This window comes from Megascapheus bottae, chromosome 36 (assembly GCF_031878675.1).
Source record: "Megascapheus bottae isolate mThoBot1 chromosome 36, mThoBot2.hap1, whole genome shotgun sequence".
In the NCBI taxonomy this organism is placed as follows: domain Eukaryota; kingdom Metazoa; phylum Chordata; class Mammalia; order Rodentia; family Geomyidae; genus Megascapheus; species Megascapheus bottae.
Window position 1 is genome coordinate 2,546,409 of NC_143544.1, and position 26,188 is coordinate 2,572,596.

General features: G+C 44.5%; 1 protein-coding gene across 1 annotated transcript in view; it reads left to right on the plus strand.

Annotated features, from left to right (window-relative positions):
• The window catches only part of Grin2a (glutamate ionotropic receptor NMDA type subunit 2A), a 254,883-nt gene that overhangs the window by 140,114 nt on the left and 88,581 nt on the right, over positions 1–26,188 (plus strand). Inside the window, exon 3 of the mRNA XM_090324808.1 lies at positions 21,204–21,318. Within this exon, the coding sequence (XP_090180934.1) occupies positions 21,204–21,318 (115 nt within the window). The remainder of the gene's footprint in view (positions 1–21,203; positions 21,319–26,188) is intronic.

Here is a 26,188-nt window from a genome sequence, read left to right on the forward strand (position 1 = left end):
CAGAATGAAGAGAACTGTCATGGGAAGCTACCCAGAGCCAGGATCGAAATGCTTCTGAACTCCACCCTAAGATAGACCTCTTCAGATGTTATTCTCCCTTAAACCCTTAGTGTTTACATTGATTTAAGTTGGTTTCTGTTCCTGAAATCCAAAGAACTCTGGTGGATATGAATGGCTGGTGTCTAATCCCTCTAATTGGTGGCATTATGTTGATTAGTTGGGACATTATGCTTTCTTTTTGGTTGGGACTCAGGGCTTTGTGCTTGCTAGGCAGTTTACCTTTGATCTGTAACTTCATCCTTTTCATGTGCTGGCTGTTTTTGAGATATGATCTTGACTGGCATGTACCTGGACCACAATCCACCTATTTAATGCCTCTCACCCCCACCTCCACTGGCATGACAGGAACATGCTATTGAACCCAGCTTCTTTCTATTGAGATGGGGGGGTCTCATGGACTTTTCTGCCTGGGCTAACCTTGAATTCAGTCTTCTTGATCTCAGCCTCCCAGATTGTTAGGATGACAGGCATGAGCCTGTGGCACTTGGTGACACTTTTCAAGTGACATGATGGCATTGAACAAAGTAGGATTTGAGACAAGAATTTGAAAAAAGATCGTGCAGGATAATTTTTTACATTTAATTTCTGACGGTTGTGTCCTTGGCAGACATAATTCATGCTCAGTATATATTTGCGCTTTGGGAAGATTCAAGCCTATATCTTCATAGGCTTTAGAATCAAATTCTAACTTTATTTGCCACTTTTAGCTGTGGGACCTTGAACGAGTAACTAAATATATGTGGTCTTTATTTTTGTCATCAGTAAAATGGAAATAATGCTGTCCCCACTCATAGTGGGGGAGTTTGTGAGAATTGAATAATGCACATAAAACATTTAGCTCACTGCCCGGGACATAGCAAGTGATCTATGAATGTTAATTCTTATGTAATGGTATAATCCTCAGAATAACCAAGGAAAGTGGGGCAGAAAAATGCTGCCTAGATAGCAGAATTACTCTGCAAGGCTTAATTAAGTATATTTCATTATTCTACATCCCTAGGGCCTCTGAAGGAAAGCTAGGTTTAAAAAAAAAATTAGAAAGACAGTCTCATTAGTTAAGACAGCAAGGTAAGGACAATCTGGAAGGGCAGTAACTGAGAGGGAAAGGGCACCAAGATTGTGCAACAGAAAGCACAGGAACCAATTTGTGTCATTACCTGTAAATATGCATCACTACAGAGCCATGTATTTGTCCTTTCAATGAATGGCTTGTGATGTCTTGTACACAAGAAGAACTTGAATTGATGTGACATATTACCATATTTTATTTGAGCCAAGATTCCAGCTGTTGTAAGGTCATCTTTATTCCAAAAAAAATATGAAAAGTATGAATGATCTTGATTCCAGAATTGATGCACTAGAGTAATAACACCATCCATGTCTGGTGCCTCGTTATGAACTGTGATCCTCCTTTCACATAGGAGAAGGATATGTCATAGAGCAGAGTCATCGAGTAATTCTTGAATAGAGTGACAACACGAGCCTGAGTGTGGTGCCTCCACGAGCTCTGAGCTGTGATCCCCTTTCTGTATACGAGAAGGTTCCAGCTGAGGCAGGGAAAGCGGTGGAGGGCATTATTACATAGTCACTGGAGGAGCAAAGGACTCCACACCACACAGGGAGTGACGTGAGTAGAAGACAAGGTACAGCCCTTTCTGTCTCCATGGAGATACACTGTAACTGGGAGTTTAGGCAAAACAATGAGCAATGAATCAAATAATGAGGATACTTCATGATGTCTGCCCTGAAGGAAAGGTATGGGGTACTCGTTGAGAAAATAGCTAGGAAAGGGGAGGTGCTTCTCTCTGCAGGGGAGACATTTGTAGAGGTGACATTCCAGCTGAAAGCTGAAAGATGTAGAGCCAGGCATGGAAAGAGCCAGAGAAAAATCACTCCAGGAAAAAGGGGTCTGAGCATGCAAAGTCCCTGAGGTAGGAAAGAGTTCGATGCTTCTAAAGAAATAGAAAATAAGTTACTATGGTAGACTCAATTTCAAGCCTATTATACATAAGCAAGAATACCTAAGAAGTTCTTGAGTACGTGAAGGTTAAGAGGGAGCATACTCTAAGGAAAAAGACTTGCTGTCAATAAAGGTGCTAGACTCAGTCCAAACCCTCCAAGGCTTTTAGTGTGTGTGTGTGTGTGTGTGTGTGTGTGCGCGTGCGCCTGTGTGCTGGTCCTGGGGTTTGAAAACTCAGGGCCTGGGTGCTGTCCTTGTGCTTCTTTTGCTCAAGACAAGTGCTCTGCCACTTAGGGCATGGTGCCACTTCCAGATGAAAACCTTACAGACTTTCCTCCTCAGGCTGGCTTTGAACCCAGATCCTTAAATCTCAGCCTTCTGAATGGATAGGATTACAGGAGTGAGCCTTTGGCACCTGGCTTAAATTTGTCCTTCCTTCCTTCCTTCCTTCCTTCCTTCCTTCCTTCCTTCCTTCCTTCCTTCCCTCCTTCCTTCCCTCCTTCCCTCCTTCCTTCCTCTTTCTCGCTCTCTTGCTTTCTTTCTTTCTGTAAATTGAGTCCAAGGCCTGGAGCTTGCATGTTAGGCTAGCATTGTACCACTGAGCTTTTTCGCCAGCACCTCCACCCAGTTTTGATGCATCCCATACCCAGTTGACCCCTGTTTTGTTCCCGTGACTTGTATATTACTGTCAGATCCAGCTTCTTCCACTTGCCTCATTATGAATCTTGCATAATCAATAGGATGCAAATAAACAGAAACATATGCACCTCCCTGCCTGTGGGAAATGTCATTGCTGGCTGTTTTCCTGCTGAGCTGCCTTTGCTACATTCAGGCTTCATCTTGTGGTTGAGTTCCCCATCTCTGGTGGCTCATCTGGAGACCAGTGACATGTCCAGGTGACAGAGATAATATGGTGTCGACAGCGAGTTCCAATTTGCTGGTGTCTCCTTCAGCGTGGGCTCTGAGTGTAGCCCCTTAGCTCTGGAGACCCTTTCCCAATCTTCGGTAGGCCTGGGCTCATGGGAACTACTTCTAGCCCTCGTGCATTTTCTCACTCTGGTTTAGCGTGGTGAGAAGAACCAGAATAGACTGTGCTGTGCAGAAGCCAGATCGGCTCTGGAAAGCAGGTGCGGAGCTGTCAGCCACACAGCTGGCTGAGTTAGCTCTATTAGACGGTGTTGGACAATTTTGTTGTCTGAAATAGAAACCAGTATGGTGATGGGCAGTCAGTGGTGCCAAATGGTGCTTTTGCTGGGCTGGTGGATGTCGGCCTTCCTTACCGGCGCATCTGCTGGGGCTAGCTGCCAGTAGGTTGGAAATTGGCAATTTTGCAAAGCTATACTGTCTCGTTAAGTGGTTTTTGTCCAGGGTAGAAATAGTAAGGTTGTCTGTTTTTAAAATCATGATGTGAAAGTTTGACTCTTTCTTCAACCACAACTAGAACAAGATTTGTCTCTGGTTTTGTGCTCAAATCCAAAGTACATCATCTTTTTTTTTTTTTTGATCAAAAACAAAATTTTCTATTCCTCTCCAGATTACAGATTCTCAATTGTCTTCCTCACACTTGATTCCAGTGGCTTCCCATATGGATTTCTGTAAATAGTGCGTTTGCTTTCTCTTTTCTCTCTTAAAGCGTGTGTGTGTGTGTGTGAGAGAGAGAGAGAGAGGGGAGGGGGAGGGGGAAAGGGGGAGGGAGGGGAGGGAGGAAGCCTTGAGTATGACATACAAGAAAAGACTAGAGAAAAAATTCTCACCTGCTCCCACTCCATGCCCATAAGCATTCTACATTTCCAGAGGCTGAGAGTCTTTGAAGATGGAGACAGAATCTAAAACATGACCTCTTAGGTAAAGGCAAAAGCTAAAAAGTGGCACCGTGTACATCACATTGTTCTCATAAAGAACATCAAGTGGGAATGAAGGGTAATGGTAGCTCCTTCCTACCACACCAGGCCTGAAAACTGGCAAAGCACTTTCGCATCCCAAAGACATACGTACTTAAAGGTCACTGAAATGTAAAATGAGTAACTCACATTAAAAACCCCAGCCAGTAGGATTCTTACTCATTGTTCCAATATTAGACAAAACATAAAGAAACTTATTTTGATTACTTCTATTTGATCCTTTCGTTTCATGTTGTTTTCTTTTTAGTAGTACTGGGCTCTGAGCTCTTGGCCTCCTTCTTCTTGCTAAGCAGTTGCTCTATTACTTGAACCAAGCACTCAGCCCTTTTTTTTCTGCTTTTATGTTTCAGGTTTGGTTTCATGTTTTTGTTCGGGGCTGGCCTCAAGACTATGATCCCTTTACCTATGGCCCTCTCAAAGAGTGTGAACCCATATGCTTGTGTCACCCTGCCTAACTTAGAAATTGAGATGAGGTCCTGTTAACTTTTTTGCTCGAGCTGCCCTTGAACCAAAATCTTCCTAATCTCTGCTTCGCCTGTGGCCAGGATTACAGATATGAGTGATTGTGCCCAGCCTTTGAGAATTCTTTGACCTGGAATATGTGATAACTTTACAACTTGTTCCCCAAATTTCCTTGGCATATATTATTATTCTGAAAGGTCCAGTTCCTCCCTGGAGAAAAGAGAGAAGAATCTACAAAGGTATTTTTTTTTCTTTTAATGCCACGAGCACACACATCTAATGTGAAATGGTGGAAGGATCCCACAGAAGAGCGTCTGGAGGGATTGCAAATGGATGTCTGTAAAGCATGAAAAGACTGCTCTTTAGAAATAGAATTCCCTTTTTCCTGCAGTGGAGAAAAGCCAGTGGGTTGACATTCTAAGGCTATCAGCCTTGCTCAGCAGAAGGGCAGCTGTCTGTCAGGAAGCCTGGAAAGGGCTTCCAGCATGTATGGCAGGACTAAGCAGGAAGAGAGGCAGTTCTGACAGTTTAGATGAATTACTTCCCAGTCGTGTGTGGGGAGACTGGGTGCAGTAAGTCCCCTGCCTTGGCTGAACAGCCCGTGGCTGTTACAGTAACTCTCTTCACCTGCAATTCAACAGCACTCGATCCTGGCTCCCATCATTCCATGTCTCATGGTGTCTCCTAATGCCGGCAGTATCTCAGGTTCATTCTCCAGGAGGTGTGTTCCAGGCTCTGCATAAAGTGTTTCGTGTGCACTCCTTTTCAGAGCTCAGAGTACTTCTATTTGGCCATCTACTTGTGTGTATGTGGTGTGGGTATGTGGTGTGTGTGTGTGTGTGTGTGTGTGTGTGTATGTGTGTGTGTGTATGTATGGGTGTGCGCACGTGTGCGCACACAAGAGCATTAGAACTTGGGCTTGAATTCAAGGCCTGGGCTCTGTTCCTTAGCCTTTTCACTTAAGGCTAGTACCTCACCACTTGAGCCACAGCTCCACTACTAACGTTTTGGTGGTTAATTGAAGGTAAGAGTCTCATGGCAAACCTCAGACCTCAGATCTCAGCCTCCTATGTAGCTAGGATTACAGGCATGAGCCACTGGCACCTTTCTTCATTATCTTTTTTTTCTTTTGCCAGTCCTGGGCTTGAGCTCAGGGCCTGAGCACTGTCCTTGGACTTTCTCAAGGCTAGCACTCTACTACTTGAGCCTCAGCACCATTTCCGGCTTTTTTCTATGTATGTGGTATTGAGGAATTGAACCCGGGTCTTCATGCATGCTAGGCAAACACTTTAACCACTAGGCCAAACTCCCGGCCCCTCTTCATTATCTTTTTAAGAACAAATTCATTGTGGGACATCACACAAAATTTTATGAAGGTGAAAATTTGTTCCTGAATGTCTACACAGGCATTGTTTATAATAGCTAGGGCATAAACATTCTCATAGACAACTAGATAAATTTGATGTGGTAAATCTGTACAATGGAATATTATTCAGCCATTAACAAATGAAAGGCCATTATCTTCTCCAATACAGATGGCCCTTGCAAACACTTCATAAGTGAAAGAAGCCAGGCATACATGCTCACATCTTACCTGATTCTATTTCTAGCCTCTATATACCTTTTCATGTCAGTAAATGCTCTGTGATTTTCTTCACACAATGCTTTTTTGTTTAGTTGACTTATTATTTTTAACGCTATAGAATTCCACCATCGCCTATTTCTCAGCAATGAGGCGTATGAAGCGATGGGCCTGAGCTGCTAGTTCCATTCTTCAAACATGCAGGCAAATAATCTGATCGAACTAAATCAGCAAGGCTCATCCGTGAACATATACCTCTTGCCCACTTCAGGCATGTCGGAAAACATAAAAGGCATCCGATGTCTCTTGCCTATCTTGTTCTTCTGCCCTGAGAATCGCAACTCTTTTCGGATACTGTGCACATAGTCCACCATGGCTGCCACCGCTCCTATGTAGCTTCTGACTTTGAATCTCCTTAAGACTCACTTCTTCAGTGCACTATCCACGGCTTGGCAGCCACGGGGAACTCTCATAGTCTCCGCTGGTCACCCCAGCTGTCCCCACCACAACTAGAAGCAAATTCCACGGGGCAAGTTCTGTCTTAGCAGTGATTTTCTTCATCCCTCTCGTTGTGGAAGTAAAGCTCTTTGTTTCTCTGCTCCTTGGTTTAAGTCGCCTCCAACTTGGCCTCCTGACTTCCTGCTCACTGCACTCCTGGCTGACTGACCATCACCCCGCCCTGGGGCTTGAACTCAGAGCCTGGGTTCTGTTCCTTAGCCATTTCACTCAAGGCTATTACTCTGAAACTGACCTACTTTTCCAGTCACCAGGGAGGGCCTGGTGCCAAGGGGCAGTGTGGTGCTTCTCCTCCCCTCTCCCCTTCCTGTTTGCTGCTTGCCTGCTCTGGCCTGACTCCATCCTGCCACTCTCTCTGGCTCCCTTTGACCTCCTCCCACAGAGCCCTGGCCAGCTTCGTTTAAGGGCCCTGCTCTGCTTCAAGTTCCATTTTGTTTTGTTGTCAAGTAGATTACTAGTGTCTCTTTTTTTTTTGCCAGTCCTGGGGCTTGAACTTAGGGCCTGAGAACTGTCCTTGGGCTTTCCTCAAGGTTAGTGGTCTACTATGCAAACCACAGTACCACTTCCAGCTTTTTCCATGCATGTGGTACTGAGGAATCGAACCCGGGTCTTCATGCATGCTAGGCAAGCACTCTTATCACTAGGCCAAACTCCCAGTCTATTGTGTCTTTTATTTCTCTTCTTACACTACACTCTAGCTTTTCCTTCTCTTCTCAACTCCTTTGTTTCTTCTTTCCCTTTCTCTTCCTCTTCTCACAGTTATTTATCTTTAGTTGCACAATTTCAAGTCGTTAAAAAAATATCTTTTAGAGCTGTTTGGAAACCAGTGGTAGAATGTTAGCCTTGAGAGAAAGCACTCAGAGACAGCAGGCAGGCCCTGATTTCAGACTCCATGACTGACCCTCTCCCCCCTCCCTCCCCCCCCCCCCCCCCCCCGCCTCCTGCCCCAGCCTCTGAAAGCTTACTGTAGTATAGTAACTCTGTGTTGGTGTTATGTGAGATGGTTGAAGACATGATGTGGGATTGAGAAGGAGCTGGACATAACTACTAGCCATACAGAAATGTAATCGTTGACATCCATAGTCTTGGATCATTGAATCATATGACAGGGTGGAGTGGGCATCAGATGTGCTGGTTGCCTGGATGGATGGCTCACCTCTGCATAAGGTGAAGTAGGCTTGAATAGAATAGCCCAGGACTTCATGATGCTAGCCAGTAAAACTTAAAGCTCACAGATTATTTCTGGAATTTCTCATTTAATATTTTCAGAAGGTGACCTACCATCTGTAGCTAAAACCACAAAAATCAAAACCATGGCTAAAGAACAATTACCATATGGGGTGGGAGAGGGGAAAAACCTGCCTTCCTGCTCATTGGGTGGTCTTTATGATTAGAGGTGAGGGTGTAACTATCTGGGCAGTGCCGAGCTGGCAAGGATGTCTCTTGGGGGAAACATATTTTCACACCAGAACTGCATGTGAAACATTATGACTGCAGAATATGCGTAGGGTTGTCAAGTTTCATTAGGAGTCTGGGCAGCGTATAGCCCGCTATTTAGGACAGCACATGCTTGACTCTATCCTGATGGTTCAATGGTGCCATCCAGCACGCCAGGACATTTTTCCACACTGCTGAGGACTCCAGCGCTGGCCAGATGTAAATCTGTTCCTGTTCATTCAACAAATGGGCACTGACTGCCCACCATATGCCAGACACTGTGCAGAAGAGGGGCACGTGGTGACGGGTCCAACCCTGTCCTGTTCCCCTGGAGCTCACCCTCCAGCAAAGGAGCTGTGAGTGCGTGAGGCACTCTGTAAGGAAGGGAGATGCAGAGAGGGTTCTGGAGAAAGATGGGCAGTGCAGCTCAGGGTTGGAGGATCTGAGTGCTTAGGGGAGAGCTTGAACTCTGGGCCTGGGCACTGTCCCTGAGCTCTTCAGCTCAAGACTACTTCCCTACACCCCCCCCCCCGGTGCTACAGCCTCACTTTCCATTTTCTAGAGATTAATTGAGATAAGAGTCTCAGGTCCTTTTGTGCCCTGGTTGGCTTTGAACCTTGATTCACAGATCTCAGCCTCCTGAGTAGCTAGGATTACAGGTGTGAGACACCACGCCCGGCAAGAGCTTTCTTTTTAATTATTTATAAACATTATTTTTTTTAGTGGTTTTTGTAATGAAATTTTGTTTTAGTGAAAAATAATATGCAGGAGAATTGAGTTTTGGATGTCTACGTGTTGTCTTTTTTTTTTCTTTTTCTTTCATTACCAGTAATTGGAGTTTGAACTCAGGGCCCTCTGCTTGGTAAACACATGCTCTACCCTTTGAGTCAATCTGCCAGTCTTATTTTATGTGGTTTATTTTCAAGATAGGGTATTCCTATATGACAAACCTGGACTACGATTGTTCTGGGATAATAGGCGCATACCGCTTTGTCCAGCTTTCGGTTGAGAAGGAACCTTACAAATGGTTATACCAGGCCTGGCTTTGACCTGGGATCTCATGCTTTCCACCTCAAGTATCTAAGACAAAAGACTTGTGTTACTGTCCTGGTGATTGTGCTGGTGAATCTTACCACCTGGGTTTATAGTAGTTTGAAGGTGAAATCTACCCCGCAGTGGTGTATCTGTTGGGAGGCTGTGAAACTTTCTGAAGAAAGGAACTGGATCACTGGTTTCAAAGGTTATACTTCGCCCCCAAGTACCTTCTGCTGTGTTTCCCGGCTGCCACGAAGTGAGCAGGCTCTAATACATCCTTCTACCACTACACTGTGCCCTAGAGCAACAGAACCAGCCCACCCTGGGCAGAATTGTCCAAAACTGTGGGCCAGAGCAAGTATTTGCCCCATCCTGATGTTTATATCAGTTGATTCATCACGGGGTGGAAGTGTCATATGCATTTCACACTTTCTGATCTGTTCTCTGTTTCTGTGGCTTGTTCTCTGGACAATGTTTATGAAATAGCATCCTATGTCTATGAAATTTGGGGGCTCCTGTCTTCCACTTAGCAGTACGCCTTTGAGATTCACCCTGGTTGTTCTATGCTTCTTGCGGGCCATTCCTTTGTTGCAAGTGTGTTATTTCACTTCATAGATAATCGAGTGATTCCACCCTTAGGCATGTAGCTTAAAGACGTAAAATCTTACAGTCATGTAAAGCCTGCAAGAACATACTTATAACCTCTCTACGTAGAGCCGATTATCCTACAATAAATCCCTACACCCTCCCTGTGACTTTGTGACTCTGAGTGATAGGAAACGAATTCTTATTAGCTTAAAAACAAAATGAAAAGGACTTGGTTCACTCAGTTCAAAAGAAGAAAGTGATCTTGGCATTTTAAAAATCAAGGTTCAAATGGCATTTGCAGCCCTCTTTCTTTTCCCCATTATTTTTGTCCTTGATGAGATACATGGGGAAAGTTATCTACGTAAGTATTGCTTTATATGCTTTTAGCCCTGCATCTCCTTCAGAAAGACAGAACCTCTTCAAGCGGCAACAGAACATTACCAGAGATAGAATCTGACTGGATACAGTACAGCAGGGTGTCCATCCCAGGGCCATGCTCCTTGCGGTGGATAGGGGCAGGTCTCTTACATGCGAAGAGCTGTTATTTCTTTCTTGGAGTAGCAACAGAAAGCAAGAAGTGGGAAGCCACAGGCTTTACCAAGCCGCCCTGAGCTCTCTGGGTTTGCTCCACTGCACAGTACAAAAAGAACAGCGAGAGCAAGTGAGGTTGGCAACTTCAAGGTAAGGTTGGTGAAGGAACACAGGTACTCATTTCAGACCGTGGGGAGCATTTTGAGGTTCTCGAGAAGGGCTGCACAGGAGCAGGCCTGAAGTTTAGAAACATTCTATATGGCGGCAGGGGAGGGACTTCAGATGACGGTAGATGAGGAACTCTGAGGAATCTGGGACCAAACAAAATGATCACAGTCCCGGTAGAGAACAGTGGGGATTATTCGAGGCAGCTGGGGAGCCAGAAAGCAGAAATAAACTCCAGCCTACCTAGCTGCAGATATGCTCTTCTTACTACTGTAAGTTCTCAGAGGCCAGACCTATACCTGCCTGTCCTCAGAGGCGATAGATACTGTTATGTAAGTGAGAATTGCACTCGTCTTGGAACTCTTCCACACCGTAATCCTCACAGGTTTGTGTTTCATTTCCAAAGTTGTCCTGGAAGTTGGTAGATCATAAGTGAGGGTCAAAAGCACAAAGTGTCTGTTTCTTTAATCTACTGATGGGGACTGATTGAAATAAGGATCATACATCTTAAGAGAAGAGTCACTAAGGACTGTAGTTGCAAGAGGAAATATCTGCCTCCAAGGCAGGGGGTGATACCTTGAGGGGAGGTGACATTTGAGATAGTCTGGAGGTACAGCCAGCAGATGCAATGGGAGGGGAGTAAGGGGATTAGAACTGCCAGAAATAACGTGCAGAAAGTCACATGACCGGGCTTCTTGTCACCACTCAGACTTGTGTTTGGTGTGAAGTGGGAAAACATGACCCTGAGGTGTACGTGGGCACATTGCTTTTCCAGCCCAGTGTTCACACTGTGGCCCACAGCACAGTGTCAGGGGACTGGAGAGGAGCTGTGCTCTTTGCTCTCTGTGGGACCAGATATATGAATGTGAAATCCTTGGAGAATGGCACCAGGCTGTGTATTGCTGAGGGCTCGCCCAGGAGGTATGAATTTAGAAGAAGAAAAAAGAAAAAGAGCCAAGAGAAGGAAAAAAACCCTATGGCAGAAATGAAGCTTGAAGTCAGCCCGGTAAAGGGACCAAGTTAGATTGGAAATGAGTTGGGAAGGATTTCCAGTGGGGACAGAACAAAGTACTGTGTATGGGCATCAAAGAAGGAGATGAGGATGGAGAGCCAAAACACTGTAGGACTAAAAGGAAGCAAAGGGCTTATGAAGCCATGCCTCCATTTTCCAGAGACAGCGTTGGTTTTGTGGGCAGCTGAATGGGAGTTGGCTCGGCTTCATCCAAGGGCTTAGGAATCCAAAAGATTTCAGCTTGAGTGATCAGTCACACTGCCATTTAAGCCAGCTACTGTTATTTGAAGGTAATAGAAAGTCCAAAACATTACACAAAAATGCTTAAAGAAGATGGAATTTGAATTCTCTCTTCTGTGAAAATAAGTACATAAATGGAACCCTAAGGAGATGCAGGGGCTGGTATGGCGCCTTGTGCTTTCAGGGACCCAGACTCCTTGTATATTGTGACCCTGACAGTGGCTTCCACTTCTTGCTCTAAAATGGCTGCTAATTCTCCAGCCAGTGTCTTTGTTGCAACCAGTAGGAAGAGGAAGGAACAAAGATGGGTTTGGGTCCACCCTGTAAGATACTCAGTCAATTATACATACCATATCCTGCCAGCCAGCCAGCCAGAAAATAACCAACTGGTAGGGTAGCTGGGAAGTACAGATTTTATCATGGACGCTCTATGCCTGACTGAAAATGGGGATTTCCAGTCCTAAGGCCAAAGAGGAGAGATGAGAGAAGACACTGATGGATGAGTAGAGGTCTCTGGCACCCTGTGAAGTCTTTCATGCCATGATAAAACCCCGTGAGCCTCTGGAGCCCCTGTGCTCTTTCTGGAGAAAGGCGAAATCCACACTTAGCTCTAAGGGTGAGAACTCAGGTAGCATATGAAAGGAAATTGAACAACATTCAATGCATATTACAAGCTAAGTTCATTCTAGTCCCTTATTTTTAAGTACTTCTCATTTGCAGGCAGGTAGGACAAGAGATTCTGGGACTTTTAATTTGGATACCAGGATTTCTCCTCCCTAGTGATGTGGAGGAAAAGAATCTTTTGTTCTGTTTGTTTTGGTTTTGGTCAGTTGTGGGACTTGAACTCAAGGCCTAGGCTCTGAACCTGAGCCTCTTTGTGCTCAAAGCTAGTGCTCACGTGAGCCACAGCGCCATTTCCTGCTTTTTCTGAGTAGTTTATTAGAGATAAGAGTCTCACAGGGACTTTCTTGTCCACAATTCCCAGATCTCAGCCTCGAGCACCCAACAGTTTTTTGTTTTTTTTTTTTTTTAATTTTAATTGACTTAAAAAAGTAACAGCTTGGGAATTTAGCTCAGTAGCAGAACATTTACCTGGCATGTTCAAGGTCCTGAGTTTTACCACTGGGTTGCAGGCATATATTTATATACATGTGTATTATTTACAAGTATATCCTATAGGTAGTCACACAAACATACATACACACATTTAAAATTTTTCCAAGGAATTTCTTACCATATGTCAAGTGTACTAAAGAAGTACCAAGAGGTCACAGTCCTAGAGTTCCACTGGCACGTGCTTTTTCTCTCTGCCTTTGAATTAATTCTCAGATTCCTAGTGATTCACAGAGCCCAGGCAGAAACCCTGATGAATAAAGAGGTTTCATTGTCAAAGGGAAGGGAAAAGAGTCATAACAAAAGAACTAAGACTTCAGTTCACTCAGTGAATATGAATTGTACATCCACTCTGGCCAGAGACTGTTATAGGTTGTGGGCTGGAGATAAATTTGCACACAATGCAGACAAAGCCTTTGCTTTCATGGTTCCTATTTTCCAATATGGAGCTATGTAGAAATTCTTGAACAAAAAAAAATCATACCTTGAGTTGGTCCATATAATCTCATTTTTATCCTCTTTCTTCTTTGGGGGCAGTGGAGGGAGGTGATACCCGTACATACTTGGCCCTTTGAGATGCTGAGTAGTTCCATAGCCAAGGCACGGGTAGATGACCAGATGCACTCGCCACAACTCTTCTGCTCTTTCAGGTTAAAAGTTATTACATGAGCTGGTTCCTTTGCTTTTTGGGGCAGCCAGTTCTGAATGGTTGGGTGAGATATTAAAGGTTAATGGTGATGCATTTAGTTCTCTAGGAGTGTCATAAATACTCCCCAGAATGTCCAGATTCCCCACTCCTGGTACCTGAGAGAACCCCACATTAAGGAACAACAGTAAGATGGAATTTAACTGTTTTTTTTTTTTAAAAACCACTTTACTGATGGCCATTAAGGCTTCTAACAACTCAAAGAACAGATATCAAAACTAAACAGTAAGCCAGGTACCAATGGCTCCCATCTGTAATCCTAGCTACTCAGGAGGCTGAGATCTGGGAATCGTGATTTAAAGCCAGTCCAGGCAGGAAAGTCTGTGAGATTCTTATCCTCAATAAACTGCTCAGAAAAAGCTGGAAGTGGCACTGTAGCTCAAGTGATAGGGCACTGGTCCTTGAGCACAAAATGGCTCAGGGACAATGCCCAGGCCCAAAAATCACTTTTTTTGTGTGGTTGGTTCACTGGAAACAAACATCAAATATGTAAGAAGATCCTTGTAAATATTCTACTCCCATCACCCCCACTCCTCCCCCGCCCCCCACACCTCACAGTGATTGAACCCAGAGCCTTGAGAGTGCTTGACAAGTGCTCTAACACATGAGCCACATGCCCAACCCTCAACAAATACCTTTTCATTCTGACTGCAATTCCCATTCTTCTCCTTGTTTTAAAGTTTTAATGGTTCAAAAATGGAAAAAGATCCCATTTTCAAATTTTTTTTAAACTCAGTATTACTCAGTCAAGACAACAGACATAATTTCTTTTTCAAATGGCACAACAGAAGTTGTGTTTGAAAACTAAACAGCATTTCTTTTATAATAAAAATAGCCTCCCCCCCTTTTTCTTTATGCTGTTCTTTCTTTGTCTGGCTTGGATGATATTGGCCTAGAGTATCAGATCTGTGTGTAGAGTTATTAAATTCTGTCTTGACCTTTACAGCTCAGTGGTGCTGTTATACATTTGGTAATTGTTTGGCAGCAGGGAGGGAGAACAGGGAAATCATCAATGAGTCTATGAGCTTGTGCACAAATAAGAGTGGGGAAGAAAGGACAGCCATCAGGAGATTGCTGGGAGGAGATGGTGCAGGGGTGCTGGAGGGGAGGAAAAGAAGGGAGAGGTACATAGTGAGGACTGAGTATTGGTAAAATCACAAAGAAGTTGTCCTAGCAAAGAATTCAGATTCCTTCCTGCCCATGAGGGAGTCATTTTGGATTTGTTTCAACAATGCTAGGGTCAAATCTAGGGTCTCATACATGCTGGATGAGCACTTGCCAGCTCTCTCTCTCTCTCTCTCTCTCTCTCTCTCTCTCTCTCTCTCTCTCTCTCTCTCTCTCTCTCTCTCTCTCTCTCTCCCCTTCCAGTAACTATGCTCATGGACAGGTGGGGGATGGGAGAGAGAGAGAGAGAGAGAGAGAGAGAGAGAAACTGAAGGAATCTCTGACCACCAGGAGAAAGTTAGAAAGTACACACCAATCTCAAAATGAGAGATTTGAGAAGAGATTAAGGAAAGCAGTGACTGTTTTCAAAGACTGTACATTAAATGACAAATGAAAACACAGCAAGTCCTAAAGAGGAGTCATTTGAAGGGATGGTGTGAGTCTGGAAATGGCCCTGGGAATTTGGAAAATGGCAGGGGGAAAAAAAGATGGAAAATGAACCCCAAATTGAGGCACTCTCAATGGGTTGCAATGCCATTTTTGAAAGATAAGGAAAGTCTTGGGGGAAATGGTGAATACTAAATCTCTCTAGGGAACGTTTCAAATAATCAGATTTGGGAGGGTAAAAGAGACTTGGAACTGCAAGACAGAAGAGAGACGACAGAAATGTGGAAGAATGAGACATTTTAGGAAACTGTGACACGGTGGGGTGGGGGGGGCGCTGACTTTTGACAAGACACTGGAAACAACTACATGGCTTTGTAAAGACTGCACTGCATCATGACTGAGGGTTCAAACATGTGATGGGGTAGAAAAATAGTGATGAATACATGGACATTTGACATCAGTGTAGACGTTGGTTAGACAACCTCTGTGTGCTTAGGCAAGCCATACACACTGTTAATGTGTTAGGTTAAGTACATCAAGCTCCATAGCTAGTTTATGTGTTTCAGCCCAAGCCATTTTTTTTTTACAGAAGAGGCGGAGTGAGAATATGAAGGACGATACCCATTATAATGCAGTTGGCAGAGCCTGCTCAGAGAAATGACAGCCTAGCCTCTTAGTCTTCACATTTGTGTTTATTAAGCACCAAGCCCTGTGCCTGGTAGGTATTCATGAGAAATGTAAGGTGCTAGGTAGAGTTTCCTGCCTCCACGAGGCGTGCCATCTAATGGATAACAAAAATCCAAAGAGAAGCTACAACAGCTGTGCCATAGAAATACAGCAGGAACTCGTACAACTATTTCTGGTGACAACCTAAAAGCGTAAAGACAAGCAGATGGAATTAATTTTAACACTGTATTTTATGTAACCCGACGTGTCTAAATCATTTCGACACAAAAATCAATGTTAAAATCAATCACATGACTCATGTGATTTTTTTTTTTGCACTGAAAAAAAAAATAAAACCCAGACATTCTCCCAGATCCAGCATGTGTGTTTTATACTTGTGGTGTGTTTTATACTTGTGGTGCATTTTAATTCAGACTGACTGCAGCTCAGGTGCTCTGCAGTCATCTGAGGCTGACATTGCACTATACCATGTGGGCATTGGAAGTACTTGGCACGTCCAACCCAATTTCTTTCCAGTTTTCACACAGAAGACTATGCCCTGTCTCTTTTCTTTTGTTACCTCGATCATTATAGAGCCATCTATCACAAGAATAAAACGCAAGAATCATGTTTGTTTTACTTGGACCTCAGTCTCATTTTCTACAAGGTGTGTAGGAGATGTGGGGTGCCCTGTGTTTATATTTTTGTGTGAGGCTCGGGGGAATTACCAGCCTTGCTTGACAATAACACAGAAGTGGACCGTGGCAAACCATTAGCATCTTCCCAACTTCGATATTTGGCCAACCTGCTTTCATGCATTTATTGCCCCTGCTGGGAATATTGATGATGTAATTTGAAGCCTAGCAGCAGCTAGAATCTTCTAGTATTTTTATCTGATCACTAAAGGTTTATCTTTCAGAGATAAGCAACATGGTGGTAACATTTTACTGTTAATACGGGGACCCAGCAGGTGATAATGGAGACCAAGCCATGCACAGTACAATGGGAAAGCATTTTGCTTTGGAGCAAATTTAAATGGGAAGAAAGCCCAAAAAATATGGATTGTCCTTCCTAGAAATTGGCTGGGGGAATTGAAGGTACTAGGTTCTGCTCCTTGCCAATTTCATAATGAAATTACTACTCAGCAAAAATTTCTGTTAGTGTTTTTTTCTTTTCCTCCCAAGTGATTGAAGACTATAAAGTAGGTAAAAAGAGACAACAGAGCTGGGAATGTGGCTTAGTGGTAGAGTGCTTGCCTGGCATGCATGAAGCCCTAGGTTCCATTTCTCGGTATCACATACACAGAAAAAGCCAGAAGTGGAGCTGTGGCTCAAGTGGTAGAATGCTAGCCTTTAGCTCAGGGACAGTGCCCAGGTTCTGAGTTCAAGCCCCAGCACTGACCGGGGTAGGGGGGAGACAGAGAGTATATAGAGTCATTCATTCACTGGTACAGGATATTGAATCCAAAAGGAGCACAGAATATTCTGGAACATGACAATTCCCAAAGAGGTTTTTCATATAATTTTAAGAAGATTGATGGAATCTAAATAATACTCACCCTGCTAATTCCAGCTGATGGAAGAAAAGCTAGGTGAGCCCAGAAAACAGGGGTGGGAAATTGAAGGTGATTTAAATGAGCAAATGCACAGCAAGTTGGCTGCCAGGATAGGCTGGCTTCCTGATTAAAACAATAACAGTGACATTCAATTCATGTGACATCCAGTTTGTGTGACAACCACTACCTGTGAATAATCTCCCCGGGGCCTGTGTCAAAACTCCAGTGGTTGCCTGATCTACTGTGTCAGTCAGCTTTCTGTCACTGTCTCGGATAGCTGAGGTGATCAACTTACAGAGCGAAAAAGGTGTCTCTTGGCTCACAGTTTGTTTCTAGTCTGTGATTTCACTGCTGGGCTATGGGGAGGTAGCACACTGTGGTAGAAGTACATACAGGAGCAAAACCTCTCACCCCAGGGCCAGGAGTCAAAGAAGAGAGGAAGGGGCTGAGGTTCTGAGACTCTCTTCAAGACACACTCCCAATAACCTTAAGATTCCTCCCCCCTCCCCATCCCCTTCCTCCACCCCTCTCCTCTCCCATTAAACAACACCTTTTAAAAAGACTCATTGCTGCCAGTTGTACCATATTGGGACTCAAGTCTTTAACCTGTGGACTTCTGGGAACATTGAAGATCCAACCACTAGCATTCCTCTTTTCCAAGAAGATAACTTAATAAACCTTTTTTTAAAAAAAAATTTCAAATTTTTGTACCCACATTTGGGGCCTTCGGTGAACCTTTTAACAGTTGGAGAACTGAAACCTAGTTGGAGAAATAAAACCTGTTTCGAGGAAATAACCTCCGTGATCCGGCTGTGCTTAAGAATGTACTTGGAGAATGACGAGGTGACTAATTTTCTACAAAGTCAGTGGAAGACCCGTGGTCACCTTTGTCTCCTGTTTTTCTTCCGGAATTCCATGAATCGTGCATTCCATGGAAGTTTCTTTAATTTCCCTTTTGCTTCGATGATTGCAAAGCCCCGTGTCTCCCTGTACCTTGCAGACTTGCTCTTCAGATCTCCACCATCAAGGCCAGGACAATGAGTATAAGCCTGCTAGTGAAGCTGACCTCCTGCTTCACACCTCAAATTACCTCTCCCATCCTCCCCATTTTCCAACCCTCCTGAACTGACTCGGTCTCATCAGATTCGTCGTAAACGTTCATAGATCTTTGCCCTTGACTTTGCTGGTTTACAAAACGTCTTTTCCTTTTTTTTAAAAAAAAAATATTTTATGGTCAGGGTAATACAGAGGGGTTACAGTTCTATTCATGAGGTAGTGAGTACCTTACTTCGTGAATATTGATACCCCTCCCCGTGTTTTCCTTCCACTTTCCCTCCCCTCATCTCCTCCCAGCCATCTTGTCTTTTCCTTTTCCACCTGCCACCTTCTGTTCTTTCTTTCCAACAAACCCGAACATCTTCTACCTTGTTTCCTGATTCGAGTCCGAGAATCTCAGTCAGAATGGTGACTACTTTCTTAGGCTCTTTCAACTTAGTTCTTGAGGCTTCTATTTAAACTGATCACCCTTTGTCGAAGAGATTTATGCCCCTCTCCCTTTATGTGTCTTGAAAATTATGTAACTATTTTATGTTGTTTTCTTCTCAAAGTTCTTGGTATAGGGTATGAAAGTGGTAGGTAGTAGGGAGTCAAGCATTTCTGCTGACAGAAGGATGGATGTACATAGACAGATGGATGAATTGGATACATGACTTTATTGATGGATAGATAGATGCATGGGTCGATAGATGACTGTATTGGTGGATGTATGGATGGATGACTTGATGGATGGGTGGGTGGATAACTGTATTGGTGGATTGATGGGTAGATGGCTGGATGGATGACTATTGAATGATGGATGGGTGGATGGGTGGATGGATGCATGACTAAATGTATATATGGATGGATGGATGAACATTAATAGATGGATGGTTAGAAGGAGGATGGTATTAATGGATATGAGGACAGTGTCTAGATGCACTCTGTCTCCCCCAACCCAGTTCATGCCAGGCATTAAAAACGAGCTGTGAGGTAATGAGCCCATCTGGAGCATGCTCACTGAGCCCATCCCATGCCAGCCAAGAAGCACCAAAGGGAAGAGAGAGCAGAAAAGCAGTTTGTTATCTAGACAATGGGTGTGTTTAAGTCATTAATAAAAATATATTGAAGCCAGGTGCTGGGGGTTCACGCCTCGAATCCTAGCTACTCAGGAAGCTGAGATCTGAGGATCACAGGTGAAAGCCAGCACAGACAAGAAAGTCCGTGAAACTCTCATCTCCAGTTAACCACCAGAAAACCATACGCAGAGCCATGGCTCAAAGTGGTAGAATGCTAGACCTGAGCACAAGAGCTAGGTCCTGAGATCAAGCCCCATGACCAACAAAAGATAGAAATTAAAAATGAATTAAAGTTCTCCCCAGTCACGGACGAACTCTTCACTTCTTGTACTGAAAGCCCTTTGAACAAAGGCCAGATGCTTTGGCCTGCTAAACAAAGACCCTCATCCTCTGACATCAGAATGTCTCCCAGGCTTACCTCACCTTACTGTCTCTTACTTCTCCTTGTGTGCCTTCTCCTCTGCTTCAGATGACTCCTCTGGCCGGAATGCTTTCACTTGTCCTACCTCTTCACTCTTCAGCAGTCCCTACAAGTGCTCCCCAAGTTTTTTCCAGCTTGAGTTAGGGGCCCTTACTCGGTGTTCTCCTAATTTCTCACACTTGCTCTTCACCAGTTCACAAACAGCATTCTGAGTGTCATTGTTGATGTGTCTGTGTCACTGAGGTATAAAAACATGGGCTAGAGAGCAGCTAAACACTGTTTTTTTTTGTTGTTTTGTTGTTTGTTTGTTTTCTTTTACTGTCACTACAGCAATCACCGGTTGGCCTGACAGATCACAGACAGAATAAATGGTTGTGGAGTGAAGACAATTCCTTTCTAGCAAATGATCAGAGATATGCTAGATGCATCAAATAGAACATTTTGCTCCTCCCAGAATGGCAGGATTGTAGTTTTCAGGGGGATAAAGTAGTTGATTATGAAGAATTTGGAGAAGAAAATGGAAAATACCTGAAAACCTTCCATGCAGACAAGCTCTGGTTTTTTTTTAATCCGCTTTTCTGATTGCTTACCGTTATTGTAATGAGCATTTTCTCCATGTCATTAACTTGTCTTTATGAGCATGATTTTTAATGATCCACATGGTCCACTGAGCATATGCACAATAAATACTGTTGCTAGAGTCCTGGTTCTCTTTGACATGACGTGGTCAGCATTGGGGAGGACCAGAGGACAGGGACCCACAAGGCCAGTCTGTCCTTGTAGAATTCTTGGTAGCTTCATGCTCCTCTTTCATCTTTCCACTTCCTCAGCTGCACTGGGGGCTAAGGGTCTACCAGCCAGGCCTTGAGCCGTCTCGGTGGGCAGTACTTGCTGTGGGTCTGTTGTAGTCTTCAAATGCTTCACTGCTATGTGCCACAGCAGTGCTTTGTCTTTACCATTATACTCTGAATCCACCCTGAGCACAGCAGGATATCTCTGAGCAGCAGTGAGGGTATGATGTAATCACTGCCCCTTTCCCAGACTGGAAACTTCATGAGTACAGGGGCATTGTGTGTTTCCGTACCCAAGAAGCAGAGCCCTGATGTGCAGCAAATACTTAGTAAATACTAGTGGAATGAATAATAAATAGATGGGGTATTGTTTCCTTGATGTTGACTGCCTTGTGGTTGGCCAGCCAAAGTCCTGGGGTTTACCGGGAGTTTCCTTCGGGGAAGTGTGTTACAACGAAATGAAAAATGCATTGATTCTTCTCTAAGAAGCCAGCACTGTGGCTCTGTCAGGTCAGAAGTATTCCCTTTCCTGGACTAGGCAGTTGATTATGAATGCCTGCACAGGGGTGGGGCTTCTGAGAATGAGTCCAGACTCACACTGCAGTGTGCCTGATCAGGCAGCAATGCCTGCGTGGGTACCCATCCTTGCATAGATGGCGGTGGTAGTGTGGGGTGAGAATGAGGAGATGCTGTGTATTTTTACTCTGTCCTCAGGATGGTGGTGTCATCTCACACGCTGGACACCTGTCTAACTCTCCCCTAAAAATGTTGTTGTTCTTCTCTCTTGCTCTGTCCAGGTTTATGGTCAACGTGACTTGGGACGGCAAAGACTTGTCCTTCACCGAGGAAGGCTACCAGGTACATCCCAGGCTGGTGGTGATTGTGCTGAACAAAGACCGAGAGTGGGAAAAGGTGAGCATTCATCTGTGTGTCCCCTGCGCAGGGGAGGGAAGGGAAGTATGGGCAGGGAAAGGACCAAGATACTCTGCCCAGATCACTTCCTCTTGAGCTGCTCCAGGCTCCATCCCTGAGCCAAGGATGCCTTCGAGTGATGGTGGGGGAATGTCATAAGGCTCAGGGTAAAGGCTTTCTAGGGAGACCTGGGGATGAGGTGCTGCTCTCTATGTCCCTGGGAGATTAGGAGAGCTTAAAGGCCATCAACACTGGTTTGCACCATTATGGTGGCAAGGTGTTGACTCTATAGCAGTGATCTGTGCAGTTCGTCCATGTTTCCTGCATTTGTGTCGTTTTCGCCCTCTGCCCGATGGCTCTCCTCCCTGCGTTTGCCTTCCCTTAAGCTTACTTCAAGTAAACTCACTTTATCAAGGCTCTGAGCGTGCACTGGTGCCTCGAGAGAGCCATGGAGGAGGAAGAGGCGGATGTGGCATGGAGAGGATCTAGCGAACAGGAATCAGGAGGGAAAAATGATCCCCTAACGGAAGCACTGACTTTGGGGGTGACCATGACAAAGTCCTGGAAGGGAAAGGGGGATAAAGAAGCATAGGGAAATGGTCACATCCCACAGCAACTGTATCCACATCCCGGCAAGGGCACAAGGACAGTTCCCCAGAGCAGGCTGGGTTTTGAAATACGTCTGGAAGAAATGAGGTGATCCAAAATGTACACTCCCCAGAACAGCTCCATTCACGCCACAGCGAAAAGCAGCTCACAAAATATCTTTCCCAAAGTCCTCAACCGTGGCCACCCCTTACTGAACCACCCTGTCAATGAGAAAATGAGAAGAACATTAGAAAATATTAGAAATGTACTCTTTACCTGACTTACGTGACTGTAACCCCCTGTACACATGAATAATAACAATAAAAAGTGTTAAAATATTTTTGACAGAATGGTATTGAAAAGTCGTCAGAATTTGAGGAATAAAGTCCAACATCATGGCTCCTGTCGGTAACCCTAACTACCTGGGAGCTAGAGATGAGAAGCATCACAGTTTAAGGCAAAACGACTGAGAGAGCTCATCTCAACCAATAAAACGTGGGTATAGGCTGTGTACCCGTGTCTCATACCTAGAACCTAGCTACTGCGGAGGCTGAGAATCTCCATTCAGATCCAGCCTGAGAAAGACAAGTCTTTGCTCCATTTAACCATATCACCCCGTTTTGACCGATCCCTTCTCTTGTTTTCCTTAACGTTGTGGCATAGCCAATGATTTCTTGACTACATTCTCTTTCCCTTCACCTCTTCTGAGGATTCTTTTTGAAGCTGTAAAATCGTTCTCCTCCATTGCGTTTAGCCAGTCCTGGGTCAGGAGTGGCTTTACCTGTGATTTTTCTATGTTGTTTTTGTCTCTGGCATACTTGCTAGGAAACTGGTTTACAAGGTCATACATACCAAGTAGTGCAGGTGATAGCATGGAATGAAAGCAAACCACTCTTGATGCATTCCATTTCCAAATTTATAAGAATGCCTTTAAAGATCCTCTTTTGCCTCCTTCACCTTCCTGTTCCAATGCAGCAATCTCCGCAAACATGCAGCTTGGGAAGTCGCTGCCGAGAGGAGCAAATGTGCAAATGCTTCCTGTAGTTGGCCTGTTCTCTAGGCACACGGGGGCTGGTGTCTCAGAAACAGCTCCCTAAGCTGCTGTCTCTAAGAAGGAGAAAGCAAACACCTGTCCTGCCATGCTTATTACTGCCCCCAGCACCACAGGCTGTGTGGCAGGTCAGCAGGGGGACAGCAGTGGAAGCAGAAGCATGAAATGAGGGTGTCATAGGAACCCCTCAGAGCAGTGATTGTCTTTTATTGGGCCTTTCTGTGTGACGGGCATGGGTAATCCTGAGCTCTCTGCCCCTGGGCAATGCAGATACAGAACTCAGAGCTCAACAGGCTTTTTTTTCTCTTGCAAATCCAGATATCTGGGCTTTGTCTCTTCCTTTTTTTTTTTTTCCTGTGATCTTGAAGCTTGGTGGGCTTAATACCCTGGATGCAAGCCAATTAGCCATCAGGCCGGCCTAAACAGTGCCTTCCCCAGCTCTAGGGGGTCATGGCTGCAGTCCGGACAGTGAGAAACAAGTCCTCTTCTCCAGCTCACAACAAGGGCAGCCCTAATAGGATGCAGTAAGGAGTCTACTCACTGTAAGGTCCATCCAGGGATATGAAGGACAGAGGTGACCTTGGCTCTTGGTCATTTGGGAAGGGTGTCCCAGTCAGATGGAGACACTTGAGTTGGGCCTTCAGACTGGATTTCACCAGATTGAATCAGTTTCTTGTTAACTGTGCCTCCTCCTCAACAGACACTTTGAGAACAATTCTATTTACTATTCTAGTGTCATAAACATTTTTGAATGAAAATATCACACACACACACACACACACACAGAGTCACACAGCAGAATGCCTACATAGACCAGCACCTTAAATTATTTTTTAAATTAATCAATAAGGATTATATATATATATATATATATATATTTATGAGGTTTTAACATAGTGCATATACTGTAGAAAGGCTAAATCATGCTAATTAACACATCCCAAACTAGCTATAGGACAGCTACTGAGAGAGCTATTTAAAGAAAGATGTTTAAAGCTGTTTGGAAGTTTTGATTTCAGATATAAATAGGAAATGAAACATGCACATTAAAGTAACACCAGCATCTCATCCCATAGATTAAGATTTAATTAAAGATAATAAGAGGTCCGAGGGGCCCCTCAAAATGTCTTCCTGGAGGAACAGCCCCTCCCCCTTTCTCTGATGGGTCTACAGTTCATATTCTCACTGTCTGGTTTGCATTCTCACGACTGCCCTGGGTTTCACTTGCCTTCTGCATGGAGATGCTGCCAGAGGCCATCCTCCAGCCCAGCTCCATCTCTGGGCCTCTAGACTTGCTGATCAGAACAACTTCCCACGTGGAAACCCCACAGGCATCCAGCCTTATGGGATCCAAGGCCAAGCCTATCATCTTCTGTCCTCAAATACCCTGGTTTCTTCTGTGCCCCAGCATCAGAGCTCCATCCCCACTTATCACCTGCTCGTGCTCTGCTGCCCAGTGTGCCTGGCCCTTGAGCATTCTTCTCACCCTTCCCGTAACACCTTCCACTGCACATTTGGGTAGCCCAGAGGGGAAGGCCTGTTTCCCACAGGCCTGTGTGCCAGCACTTCTGAGCTGTCCTTGTTTGTGCGCCATGTTCATCTTGACTTAGGTGCTGAGCCCCCTCTCAGAGAAGTCTGTGCCTTCCATTGATGTCTCTCTGTTAGTAACGGTGACTTCACTCGCCATTTGTCAAGAGTGGGGCTGTACCGAGCGAGCGCAAAGCTGAGAATTTTTCATGGATGATCTCATTCAATCATTTGCAAAAACCTTCTGTGCAGTAGTGTTCTGCCTCCTGCCTCCAGCCTGAAAGCTCGGGTCTCAGAGGGCCTTCCTCAGATCCACTAGCTACTATATGGTACACGTGACGTATGTGTTCCCCAAATGGCGTGTCCCAGTTGACTGTCCTTTCTCCACTCCCCTTGTCCCTTCTCAGCTTCCAGTAACTGATGTCCTCATGGGGTGGTGCAGATCTGTGCTTTCCAAATCGTTGTGTATTTCACTGTGGTCATCTGTATCCATCCCTGACAACACGTGTATTCCTGCAGAGCCCAGTAAGTTGCAAGAGCTCATGAGAGTGTACGGGGTAACTTGTGTGCATGCATATTTCCGAGTGTGTGTGTGTGTGTGTGTGTGTGTGTGTGTGTGATGTCAGGAGTCTATAACAAGGCTTTTCCTCCCAGAAGACTGGAGTGTTTGTGCAAACATTGTATTTGACTTCTGTACACACGTGAAGACTCTGGATAGGAAATCAGGAAGGAAAATCTTAATTGTGAGGACACCAGTAAAGAACAATTGATTGAACACGTTCGCAGACTGCTAACATGGAAGCCTTGTGTTTACATGCTGCAAGCAAACAAACACAGTGAGGCTTGAGTTGCTTACAAGGATTGTAACAAACCGGTAGGACTTTGTGCTTTAATTTCAGCTAGTGCTGAAAGTCTTTGTAATGCTTGTTTTTAGGTTTTCAGGGTGTTTTTTTTTTCTTTATGCTTCCATTTGTGGTATTCGCTAGCAAACACTCAACAAATCTTCCTTGGATGGAGAATTCATGGACAGATTCCCTCGGCGACATCACAGTTGAGGGGCGTGTACCTAGAGTGGTCCTCTCTTGTCTGTTGTCTTAGAACCACCGTGAGGAGGATGGGAAGGCTTTATCCCTACCTCAAACCATTTCTGAATCTGAGTTTCCATTTTTCATAAGCTTCTCTGCAGATTCTGATGCTTGTTAGAGATCTAAAACCACTGCTTTAGGGCCCGGACTTAGTACTCTTTATAAGACTAAAATGATTTCAGCTTAGATGATTCTGTTGTGAAGATTCCCTGCTTCTCAGTCTCTGTTTCTTGCTTGTAAAAAGTATAGTGATTAGGGAAGCAAGAGCTGTGGTTAAAGTGGTAGAGCTCTATCCTTGAGCAAAAGAGCTCAGGGACAGCATCCAGGCCCTGTGTTCAAGCTCCATGACCACCACCACCACCACAAATAATAACGATAAAAAATCTATATATATATGCATATGCATATATATGTATATATACTGATTAGCTGTTGTGCTTACAAGATGAATAGCAGGAGAAAAGGAAAGAAGGCAATTGGAGTCAGTTTGAGTCTAGTAGAGGCAAATAAAACACTGTCTATGGATGTAACTTAGTGCCTGTCACCTAGTTTGTCCCTGCTGTAAGGATCCAAACTTAGTCGACAGCCTGAATGAGTTCAGACATCGATTCCTCAAGAT